Source organism: Arachis hypogaea, chromosome 15 (assembly GCF_003086295.3).
Source record: "Arachis hypogaea cultivar Tifrunner chromosome 15, arahy.Tifrunner.gnm2.J5K5, whole genome shotgun sequence".
Lineage (NCBI taxonomy): Eukaryota > Viridiplantae > Streptophyta > Magnoliopsida > Fabales > Fabaceae > Arachis > Arachis hypogaea.
The window spans coordinates 132540147-132552707 of NC_092050.1; the positions used below are offsets into that span (position 1 = coordinate 132540147).

At 38.6% G+C, this 12561-nt stretch overlaps 3 protein-coding genes across 4 annotated transcripts; all 3 read right to left on the reverse strand.

Annotated features, from left to right (window-relative positions):
- Positions 1-5637: 5637 nt before the first annotated feature.
- On the reverse strand, positions 5638-10288 carry LOC112750746 (uncharacterized). 2 transcript variants are annotated; one of them, XM_025799570.3, is made up of 10 exons: positions 10072-10288; positions 9837-9962; positions 9530-9688; positions 8967-9050; positions 8466-8645; positions 7511-7603; positions 7290-7433; positions 6457-6564; positions 6090-6141; positions 5638-5949 (listed from the first exon to the last, which is right to left on the reverse strand). In XM_025799570.3, the coding sequence occupies exons 2-10, from the start codon at positions 9936-9938 to the stop codon at positions 5909-5911; spliced, it is 963 nt and encodes a 320-aa protein (XP_025655355.1). In that variant the 5' UTR covers positions 9939-9962; positions 10072-10288; the 3' UTR covers positions 5638-5908. The 2 variants fall into 2 exon arrangements, with proteins under 2 accessions (XP_025655355.1, XP_025655356.1); XM_025799571.3 differs by lacking the exon at positions 9530-9688.
- A 274-nt stretch (positions 10289-10562) lies between these two features.
- Positions 10563-11093, reverse strand: LOC112748935 (uncharacterized). The gene has a single exon (XM_025797186.1). The coding sequence runs from the start codon at positions 11091-11093 to the stop codon at positions 10563-10565; it is 531 nt and encodes a 176-aa protein (XP_025652971.1).
- Positions 11094-11743: 650 nt separating this feature from the next.
- On the reverse strand, positions 11744-12301 carry LOC112748936 (uncharacterized mitochondrial protein AtMg00310-like). The gene has a single exon (XM_025797187.1). It carries the CDS (start codon positions 12299-12301, stop codon positions 11744-11746), a length of 558 nt encoding a protein of 185 aa, XP_025652972.1.
- Between the last annotated feature and the right edge of the window lie 260 nt (positions 12302-12561).

Here is a 12561-nt window from a genome sequence, read left to right on the forward strand (position 1 = left end):
GAGAACCCTTTCGAGGATGATGTTCTCACCCCCTACATTTTTTTCCTTTCAGGATATGGGCGCAGAAGTCACGAAGAGTTTATTTAGTTGTTGAAATGCTCTGTATTGCTTTAGATTATTATTTATTGTACCCTCGCCTTTATCTTGATATATTCTGTAAGAGGGATAGGGATTGTATTGGCTAATGCTTGTAATGTGTGTGTGTGTGTGTGTGTGTGTGTGTGTGTGTGTGTGTTTGTACTCTTTATGAGTTTTTGTAAGTTGTATGGTATCTATGGATGTACGTTATCGAACGAAAGTATTTTGGGAGCGGTATTGCGGTTTAAAGTTTTAAACAGGCTCATATTTTAGTATTAAATAGTATAAGAGTCGTCGTAATGTCCAAGCTATTAGAGTTGCGCAGCCGGAAGCGTGAGCTTTGATAGTTAGGGTGTTACACACCAAGCGTGGTACGCCAAGGGCTTGCCGTGGCACGACAAAACACTTCAAGAATTTTTGCTCCAAATGTAAAAGTGTGACACCAGGCATGGACGCCAGGGGTTTGTTGTGGGATGCCAAAGCAAGTTCTTAAATGCCCAAAAATCAAGTATATGAAGGTAACAGAAGTGGCACGCCAAGGCCTTAGCATGGGATGCGAACTGAAATTCGTGCATACGCATGAAGGGTGCGTACGCATGATTTTGAAGATGGCACTGCTTGCACGTATGCGTGAAGTGATGCGTACGCACAACATTGAAACTTGTTTCACATACGCGTACGCTTGAAGAATGCGCGTACGCATGTTTCTCTCTTGCTGTCAAACTTGTGCGTATGCATTATCCATGCGTACGCACGACCGCCGTTGGATGCCACTTCTCCCACGTTGGACGACAAAGCTTCCAGGCCTCCATTTCTTCACTCTTTGGTTTCCAAAAGCATGTCACTCAAAGTGTATCCTTAATTCCAAAGTGTGTTCTTGGCTTGAAAGTGTCCTTGGCTCTTTTTGTTCTTGTTTTGCTTGGTTCATCTCCAAAATCTCCTAAAACATATTATTCAAAACATTAAACATACTCTCTACTAATCTATGAATTTATTGCTAAAAGAAAGCAAAAAATATTGAAATTTAAATGAAATTCATAAAGGAAAACTACTAATGATCCAAATGCATCAGTTCACCAGCCACCTCTACCAAGAAATCCACCTTGCATGGGCTTTAATAGCGTGGCAGGGCTCATACTGGATGTCATATTGGGACAACTCTATCGCCCATGTCATCATTCGTCCCAATAGGTCAGGCTTATGCAGGATTTGTCTGATCGCTTGGTCGGTTCTCAATGTGATCGGGTGTCCTTGGAAATGTTGTATGTCTTCGAGAGGAAACCAACAGAGCAAAGACCACCTTCTTTAGCCTCGTGTACCTCAGCTCCGCCCCTTGGAGCATCTTACTTATGAAGTACACGGGTTGCTGCTGCTTGCCTTCTTCTCGCACTAAAGCGGCCACCAAGGCCTCCTCCGTCACCGCCAGGTATAGGTACAAAGGCTCTCCGTCTTTCGACTTCCCTAGAACGGGTGGCTCGGACAAGATACTCTTGAAATGGCTGAAAGCTTCTTCACAAGATGGGATCCATTCAAAGGTCATTCTCTTTTTCATTAGGTTGAAGAAAGCTAACGCCTTAGCCATCGATGCACCGAGGAAACGAAGCAGGGCCGTCAACCTTCTTGCCAGTCTTTGCATATCTTTCACACATCCAAAGCATGCCATGCGGAAAACGACATCGCATTTGTCCGGGTTAGCTTCTACCCTCTCTGGGTGTGATCATGAATCTTAAGAATTTTCCTGCTTCCATGGCGAAAGCGCATTTCAAGGGATTCAACGTCATATACTTTCGAAAGGAGTTGAAGATGACTTGAAGGTCGGCTACCAGGTTGCTCGCCTCAACCATTTTCACTAGCATGTCATTAACGTAGACCTCTATCGACCTACCTATGTGGTCATTGAATACTTTGTTCACCAACCTTTGGTATGTTGCCCCCCACGTTCTTCAACCCAAACGGCATGATCTTGTAACAGAACATCCCTCCTAGCATTATGAACGCTGTTTTTTCCTCGTCAAGTCGGTGCATCAAGATCTGGTTGTATCCCAAATAAACGTCCATGAAACTTAAGAACTTGAACCCCGCTATTCCATCCACCAAGGCATCAATGTTGGGAAGGGGGAATGAGTCTTTTGGGCATGCTTTGTTGAGGTCTGAATAATCCACGCACATTCTCCATTTTCCATTCACTTTTTTCACAAGAACTACATTTGTTAGCCATGTGGAGTAGTCAAGTTCTCTAATGAAACAGGGTTCCAACAAGCTAGTTGTTTGTTTGGCTACCTCGTTTGCCCTTTCCGACGACATCTTGCTCCTCCTCTGAACAACAAGATGTACCTCCGGTCTCACAACAAGATGTACCTCCGGTCTATCCCTGGCATGTCAGCTGGGGTCCAGGCAAAGAGATCTCTATTGGCACGGATGGCTTCAATCGGAGGTCCTTTCAATTCGTGGGGGAGGTTACGGTTCATGAACGTGAACTTGTCCTCCATTTCCCCTACCCGGAACTTTTCCAAGTCACTTTGGCGTTCGCGCCTCAGGTAGGAGTGTTCAAAACCGATCCGGACCGAACTAAACCGACGAACCAAACCGAAAAAATCGAAAACCGAATTAACCGATAACCGAAAAACCGAAAAAACTGATTTTGCTGTTTTTGTCCGGTTCGGTTCGGTTTTTGATTTTGAATCTGAAAACCCTAACCGAACCGAACCGAACCGAACCGGTTAGTAAAAAAACCCTAAACGTAAACGTTACTAACCCACCCCACACGCGTGACACGCCCACACCCCCCTTCAAACGAAACTGCGCGACACCCTCCCCCACCCCCCAAACGAAACTACGTCTACCCTAACCTCCAAATCCACAATCCATACCCTAACCTTTAGGCTTCAGTACTCATCGCTCCCTCTTCTCCAAATCTCCACACCTGCCGGCTGCCGACCTGCGCCCAGCCAGCCAGCCACCGCTCCCTCTTCAGTACTCATCGCTCCCTCTTCAGTACTCATCGCACCCAGCCACCCACCACCGCAAAGCCTTTGGCCCGTCGCACATCAGGCCAACACGAAGCCACGCCGTCGCACATCAGGTCAAGACGAAGCCACCACCGACCAACTCGACACAGCAGCACAGCACCACGCCGCCGCCGTTGAGACGCCACCACCCTAACCCATCAGTTCAACCCAGCACGGCAGCACCTCCCAGTCTCCCACTCAGCCTTCCTCCGAAGTCAATATGGAGCTCGAGCCACCGATTCAGGTAATGTTTACCATTTGCATTCTGTTCATTAGTGTTGATTTGTTGCTAAGTTTTGTTGCTGGCTCAGTGTTGAACTTCTTACACTATGTGAAAAATAACAAAATAGTTGAGGAGAAAAAGATGAACTATGTGCAATTGGCCGAGTAGACACGACTAACAAATTTGATCTTCAAAATTGATATTTTTGAATTTATAATTTTTAAATTTCATATATTTAACCACCAATTTTATATATCTGAGTATCTGACCACCAATTTTTGGCTAAGTTTTGTTACTGGCTCAGTGGCTTGCTGTTTAATGGTTGAATATATTGGAAATGTCTTGCTTGCTGCGTTACTGTTTAATGGTTCATGTTATTGTTGTTTAATGGTTCAATTTATGTTCTATATTCAGTGTATTTTTGTTTGAATTTCTGGTAATTGTTAATAATTTTTTGTTTGAATTTCTACTTTTGTTTGAATAATTTCTGTTTCTGTTTCTGTTCAGTGTATTTATGTTAATTTTCCAATAAAATAGTGAAAGAAATGTGGATTGATAGAATCACTAGTTACTAATAGAATAACCCTTTTTTGCTCTACGCTGCAGAGGGACCTAAAGAAGAGATTGGATAGCCATCACTTTGAATCCAATGGTAGTGGTAAAACAGCTTGTTATCTGATTATATTTTATTGTATTGCTTACACGGGTATCTTATGTTTTCATGCTTTGAATATTCAACTTCATGTTCTAAAGGTTTATATGGGCAGCATAATATGAAGAAGCCAAAGACGATGAAGCAATCACTTGATAACAATTTTGACAATATTGCTCAGTGACTAATTCTATTCCTTCCCAATGAGCAACATGTCCAACCCAAGTAAATTTATTAGGATAATTAGCGGACGTGACAGGAGCAGGAAATCCAAAGCACTGAAGGTAACTTTCGTCTGAATTTTGGTCTTGGTGGTAAAGAATTTGTTCTATTATTATTATTATTATTATTATTATTATTATTATTATTATTATTATTATTATAGGTCTCTGCTGGACAGCCTGGGTCTGCAACCCCATGGTCACTATTTGAAGACCAGGTTTGTGTTTGATTCACTATCTTTATCTTTTACATTATCTTTCTGTTTATCTTTTACATTATGTTGTTCAAAATGTTTTATTTGTTAGTAATTTTATTTTGTTATATTTTTACTTCTAATTTTTTAATTTTGTTGTTCAGTGTATTTGTTTGAAGTATTTGTATTGATTTTTTGTAATTGCTAGTAATTTTGTTTTGTTGTTCAATGTAGTTGTTTATGCACTTTGATATTAGTTCAAGTTAGAATATGGGCGACACTTGGATTGCCTGCTGCGCCAGTTTCTCTTCCAAATGACTACAGTCTACAAGTATCGGATCTACTTTAGTTATTAAACTTCTTTAATCGTCATATTTTAATTTCTTTTGTGGTTGAATTTCATTAGATTAAAACTTTGTTAGTTATTACGTATTTGTATTTGTTAATTTCAATATTATGACTTTGTGAAATAGTATGAAAGTATTTTTTTTGAATTGATTAGAAAAACCGAACAAACCGAACCAAACCAAACCGATTTTAATTAGTTTGGTTTGGTTCGAATGGTCTCGATAAAAAATCGAACCAAACCGAACCGCAATTTAATTAAACGATTGGATCGGATGACTTTTCTCTAGAAAATCGAACCAAACCGCACCGCGAACACCCCTAGCCTCAGGTGCTCGTCAATCCTAACGTCTAGATCTGCCAAGAACACCCCAGTTGGCTCCTTAGACCTCTTTCTTAATGTTAAGCTGGCGTTGTCACAAGCAACAACCATTTCTAGGTCTCCTCGTATCGTCATCTGCCACGAACTTCATTGTTAGGAACTTCATGCAAATGACCGCCAACTGTTCGTTGATAGTTCTCCTTCCGAGAATGACGTTGTACGCCATAGAGTCTCTTAGGACCACAAACTCAGCCACTGCAGACTTCATGCTCGTCCCAGAACCCACACAGATCAGTAAGACAACGAAACCTTCGGGCTTGATATAGTTGTCACCCAATCCTACGACTCCATGACGATGGTCCTTGAAATTGCTTTCTTTGAAACCCAGGGCGTCAAACACGTTTTGGAACATGATGGTGGAGTCGACCCTTGTGTCGACCAAGATTCGCTTGACCAGACCGGTCCTGGCCGTAATCACCATCGCAGGTCCTCCGGGAGGTTGTCACACCAGCCGTAATCAGGTCCCGCAATTTTAGTTTACTTGGTTACAAAGGCTAGAGCAAGATTAAAGTTCAAACTTGGAAACACCACAAATTGATAAACATGCAAATTGCATTAAATGAGTCAATGTTATTCAAACCTTAAAATGGAACCTAAGTCCCAAAACTAAACAGTGGCAATCTATATTACTATATAAATATATGTTAGCATGTTCATGATCACATTTTGTCCCGTGTAAGGTTTCTTGGTATGCTTAATATGCCACAACTACCAAGAAATTCCACATAACATTAACATAAATATATACTTATAAGTTTCTGGATTTTATGTGTTTCCTTAGCTACAACTTCCAACTAAATTTTCATTAACGTCTGAGATCCTCACAATCTTCTTCAACTTGACCAGCTGCAGAAGGTTAGGAGCCAATAATTACATAAATATAAATAAATCATCAAGAAAATGCAAGGTTGTTTTTGTCCTTTGATCAAGAATGAAAACAGGATTAAAGCAAACGTAACGATTTTACGGGCAAGAAACCGACTAACCTCTGAGATTTATGGCCAAGTTTGCTTGAGCATCAGCTTCAGAGTTTTTCTCCTTCAAAATCAACAGAAACGTGTTACTTAAAATTCTTCATATAAAAGCTTATGAAATAGATGCTCATTACAGTCAAATTCTAGTTCGAAGTAGCATTTGAATTTTACACAATCTAGCTTCTCAACATTTAGATCATGTGATCGCTTCGCTAGATAGGCATGCGAAGTAACATGATATCAGAAACGCTTGTAAGATGGCAGTTGTTTATCTAAGTTGCATGTGTAGAATTATCCACAGAAAAAAGGATGGGAAAATTGGCAATAATTTCATTATATTGTACAAAAAACACTTAATATAACGCCATTTAGAAAGTACCCTAAGAACATGGTTGATTTGGAATGACAGAAAGTTCGCCTTCAGCTGGTTGACCTGAGCACATAACATAGCCATATTCTGATTTTTTTGTTTCCACTCACCGTTTACCTGATACAAAGCCATGGCATAAGATGCTATACAGATTAGCAGAAAATGTATTCACTAGTCTCTACTTTTCAAAATAACTATCCAAAAAAAAAAAAAGAAAAAATGCACAACACTTTTAGTCAAAGTAATAAAAATAAATCTTGGTAATGCTTAAAATTATATGGGAAGCCCGGTGCACAAGCATCCTGCATTAATGCAGGGTCCAGGAAGGGCTACACCTAAAGGGTGCATTCTACGCAACCTAACCTGATAATTACATCAGTGGCTATTTACATGGCTTGAACCCGTGACCTTGAGGTCAGACACGGAGACAACTCAACCATTGCTCCAAGGCTCTCCTTCAATGCTTAAAGTTACATGAATAGATAAAATTACCCTTAAATGTATGACCATATGTAATTAATGCTTACTCAATTATCACAATTAAATTAAGGGTGTTATCCGAAAAATTAAAATATCAGTTATTTTGAAACATCAATCTTTTTGTTTTAGGAGAGATATTTTGAAACAAAGCGAGTATAATTAACAATTGGGATTACATTTTCTCATTCCTCAAGCTTATGGAATCTTTTAAGTTTAAAGAGAGTATTTTTTTTTTTTTCTATTAGTATTCAGAAGCAACTTTAAGAAATGAAACACAGACGAACAGAAGTAGATTTAAAAGAGGAAATAACGGGAAAAAGAAAAAAGTAAAAATGGTGTGTTAGTCTGTAAACATAATACACCTGCTTGCAGACAAGTAAGGAATCTCCTCGGATTTGAATGTGCCGATATCCTTTCTGAAGGGCTTGTTTCAATCCTAAAAGTAAAGCTCGATATTCAGCAACATTATTCGTCTGAGTACCTACTCCTTCACGTATTCGATAGACCTGCAAAAAGACTTTAAAGTTAGCAAAATTCTACAAAGAACGCAAAAACAAAATGAATATTTGTACGCAGTTTATACCTTGCTTCCATCTGCAGCACGAAGTATAGCTCCTGCACCAGCTGGTCCAGGATTTCCTTTAGAAGCACCATCGAACTCAAGGGTGCAAGAAAGCTGCAAATATAGATATGTAAAATCTTGAAGCTGCATTGTTCTATACATTAAGTGTCCCAAATACTACAAGTGGAAAGAGAGGTGTACCAAAAAAGAACATCATATGAAAAAAGCCCCAAAAAATAATAATACATAATAATAAGAAAGGAGTGCAATCCAAATGTCAAATGCATTGATTTTGAACTAAGACCGATGAAGACATTTCATCCAAATAGAATGCCATCTGATATCATGCTTATATGCTGTTAAATGTTAGAAGGTCTAACAAATTCTTGACTTAGAATACTTCAGTGAAACTTGTAAGCACAAATTCATTGTGTTTTTCCAAATATTTTGAACAAATAAGTCGCAGAACAAACATAAGCAAAGAAAGAATACAATGTATATTTCCGCCCAGCCAGAACACGTTTTACTTTTAGCATTTTGAAATTGAACACATGAACAATTTTATTCTGCCTTGCTGGTGGCTGGTGCCACCACTAACCTTCAGCTACAAGAATTATTGCATACATGCATGAATTAACACTAGTCTAGGATGATTGGGATTTTAGAGTTTCACCTTTGAGATGTAAATCGTCCACAAAATGTCCAAAATAGAGTTAAATATGATTGCCAGAATTTTATGGTGTATCTTTAAATTTTTTTTCAAAGACCAGAACTTATACGCATACAATGACTTTAAGAGTACTTATAAGTTCACACAATAACAGACAACTGAAAAGGAATGGGAAGTGAAAACTATATGAGTGGCAATTACATTAAATAATACGAATACCATGCACTTCGACAAATAGACATCTATGCTAGGAATTAGGAAGTGAATCCTGATATTGCAATGAAAATAATAGATAAACCAACTTACAGAATTAGACAACTGAGCTTGGGATCCACCTAGTGTGAGTTGCCTCTGAGAATTTGTTGAAACTAAAGGAGATACCTCTGGTGTAAGTTGCCTCTGAGAACTTGTTAAACCGAAAGATGACCCACCTAATGGAACTTGCCTCTGAGAATTTGTTGAATGTAAAGATGACCCAGAAATTTTCTGAACAAGAAAAGAAAAGGAAAGGAAAAAAAATTATGAATCAAAGACATACATCATATTTAAACAATCAAAGACATTACAAATTTGAGTCCCATCAAAGGCATAAAAATAGCCCTCAGACAACCCTAATAACTAAATAGATCAGAAATTTGCATGGACTGTTCATGCTGCAAGCATAGTGTGCTTGGCTACCCGTAAACCTCGGGAACATGCTATTTAATATCAATTCTTACAAATAACGATCACACAAAAGCACCAAATTTTTGCTTCACTTTGACAGCATTTCTTTGGTAGACAATATTAAATTCAAATGTTGCTTACACTAGTATCAGATTGAAAGGCTCCTTGCAATAACTTCGATGAGGAACTCACACCTAGAGACCTTCCTCCAGATGCACATGGATCCTGAAAGATAAATTAATCTCCTCATTAAGTTATAATGTGTCAGACACATAGACATAAGCTTAAGCTCCAATGCTCCAAATAGACAAGGAGTCTAAAAACAGGAATGGGAAGAGCATGTATGGAAGAAGCATCATCAAAATTGGAGTGGCATTAATCCACTCCCCTTAAAAACAATATGATAAATAATGCTAATAGTAAATGAAGCTCTCAGCATTACAATTGTTTGAAAGTTTTGACTTTGGAAAGAAAGGGAAGGAAGAGAAGGGTTTGTAAAATGGAGTAAGGTTTATGTTTCAAACCCTCCATTTCTCTTCCTATGATCCTTTCATTCTAAATGGAAATTCACAAACATAATCAAGGTCACAAAAGGGTACTTTCTCCCATAAATGAGGAAAATTTTCCATTTTCTCACAGGAACTACCATAGACCATAGAGTAGAGGACAATTTGAACAAGAAGAATGGAGAGAGTTCCTCTAACCTGAAAAGGACAACCAACAAGTCTTCCAAAAAGCTCTTCATTCAAATTAGTAGCACTTATAGAATAAGGGGCTCCCTTAAGCCCATTTGATACAAGGAACTCTTCAGCTTTCTTAGTTAAACAATACCCTTTCAAAATGCTTACAGGGTCATCAGACACCTGTTAGTTAAACTCAATCAGAAACCTATTGAGAGAATAAACCCTAAACATCAAAATGCATCCACACCCAAATGCAGAAAACAAAAAAGATAGAAACTTTTGCATCATAAGAGCCATAATAACAAAGGTTAGAGAAAAGGGTGTTTACCGAAGAAGATGCAATGAGAGGTTGAATGTCCTTGAGAGACTTGTAGATGCCAACAACACCCCCTTTCTTCACAACATAGAAGGCGTCCTTTTCTTCAGCCATTGGAATGAAAGAACAACCACCACACTGTAAAGCAACAAAGGCATAATCATAGCTCAAACTAAGAAACAAAACGATAATCAATGAATAGTAATAACATAGACATTTTTCAAAATTTTGAACTTCATCACTGTACCTCTTCAGTCTTCACTGACAGTGGAAAAGGACGTGATTACTGCTGATTGATTACAATGAGAGCCAGTAGGTAGTGAGAGAAGGGTTTTTTTTTTTTTTTTTTTTGGTCTGGGTAGTGAGGGAAGTTTGAACATCCAATAAGCCAAAGTTTCAAACTTCGTGTTATTTTGGGGGAGAAAAGTTGACTGACTGTGTCTTTTGTTCCCAAAGAAAAAGAGAAAGACTGAAAACGAGAAGAGGAAGAAGAAAAGTGCGTGACAGAGCTTGAAGCCCAATTATGTTTGCCAGGCCCATTAAAATAATTTATATAAGCTCATAGCAAGAAAAAAAATAATTGACAATGTAAAATATAAAGAAAACCATACCAACTTGAGTTAGATCCAGTTTGAGTAAACAATTTAATTAAGTTTTTTTTTTGAAAAAATAACTTAAATAATAAATAGCTATATTAAAAGTAGCTTATAAATAAATTTTTTTTTAAACAAATGGATTTCATTCAGAAAAAGGAAGAACATCTAACAGAGCCAAATTCTGAATATGGTTGAGAACATCTTCCATCCACATGCAATTTGGATTAGTAAGAGCTAAGGTTGCTAATTCATGAGCTACTCTATTCCCTTCCCTCTTAACATGACTAAATTCCACACTTCTAAAATTTTTAATAAGTGAAATAGCATCAATGATAAAGGTTCCAAAACAAGAACTAAAACACCTCTGTTTGAGGGCACCCATTACTTCCGTGTTGTCACTTTTAAGAATCACCTTTGCGAAACAACAGTCTTTTATAAAATTCAACCCCCAAAATGCTGCATATGCTTCCGCTTCATGTGCTTCAAAGGGATAAGGTATTGCTTGGATTGCTAATGCCATTATGATTCCCATCTCATCCCTAATTACAACACCAACTCCTCCATTAATATCATGTGGGACTGCTGCATCTACCTTAACCTTCATTATGTTGGTTGGTGGGTATTTCCACTTTTGGTTCACTGAGAATTGGGGCTTCTCTATTGGACATTTCATTTTTTCTATCATCTGAGCTTTCCAAAATTCATCAAAGCACATGCAAGCTTGTTGAACTTCTTCCTCGATCGGTACCGATTTTTTCTCAAATACGAGAAAATTTCTTGTTCTCCATAGCTACTGCAACAAGGTACAAAATAGGCCCCTTTTTTCACTCTGAATATTTTCCATCATTTCTTTGACCCATTTTTTTACATCTGAAAACATTCCCATTTCTGATCTTAGGGTGAATGAAGATGCAAACCAAAAATTTCTAGCGAACCAACATTTTCTGAATATGTGTTCCTCAAATTCAGCATCTTCCTAGCATCTCGGGCCATAGGAGAGCAATTTATCCCCCTCCTGTTTAGGTTCTTTTTTGTAGGGAGAGACTTGTGGAGGAGTCTCCAAAGGAAGTTCACAGCTCTGGGTGGTGCCCTTATTCTCCAAACATCTTTCCATGTTTGTTCTTCACTTTGTTCTCTTCTGAAAATCTTTGATTGTGATCTAGTTTTGGCTCTTAGTTCATGGTAGGCTAATTTTACTCTGAATTCACCATCTCTAGCTTTTTTCCAATAGAAGCAGTCTACTTGGTCAGATCTAGGAATAGGAATGTGTAGGATTTGCTGAGCCTCAAAGGGTAGAAAGATCTGGTTGATTAGATCTGTGTTTCACTCCTTTTCTTCTTCTAACATTAGTTCTGCTACTCTTGCATTTGGGTTCAATGTTGTTGGGACCGACCATGGTTTTGATCCGTTTTGTTTAGGGAGCCAAGGGTCTTTCCAAATCTTCATTGTTTCACCATTTTCAATTCTCCAGCATCCCCCTTTTTCCAGCACACCCTTTGCTTGCCATATGCTTCTCCATGTGAAGCTTGGGAAAAAACCCATGTCTGAGCTCAGAAAGTCTTTTCTATTGTAATATCTACTACTGAGGGTCCTAGCTGCCAGCGACTCAGGGTTCTTCATTAACCTCCACCCTTGCTTTGCTAACAGAGCCATATTGAAAGCCTCCATATCTCGAAAGCCTAGTCCCCCGTGTTGTTTTGACTGACAAAGTTTATCCCATTTTATCCTGTGCATTTTCCTTTTGCCGCCTTTTGATCCCCAATAGAATTTATTGATCATTGATGCAATGTGGTTGCAAAGTCCTGTTGGTAATCGAAAATAACCCATTATGTAAGTGGGTATTGATTGGACCACTGCCTTGATTAGCACCTCTTTCCCCATTCTTGAGAGGAGTTTTTCCTTCCAACCTTTCAATTTCTTCCATACTCTATCTTGGACAAATTCAAAAACTTATGTCTTGGATCTTCCAACAAAAGTTGGGAGTCCAAGGTACTTCGAGTGTCCTTCCACAGCCTTTATCCCCATCCACTCTTGTATAAGAATTTGTCTGTTAGTTGGTACATTTCGGCTAAAAGACATCTCCAACTTGTTCAAATTTATATGTTGTCCTGAAGCAAGTTGGTAAGAAATTAGGGCTTCTT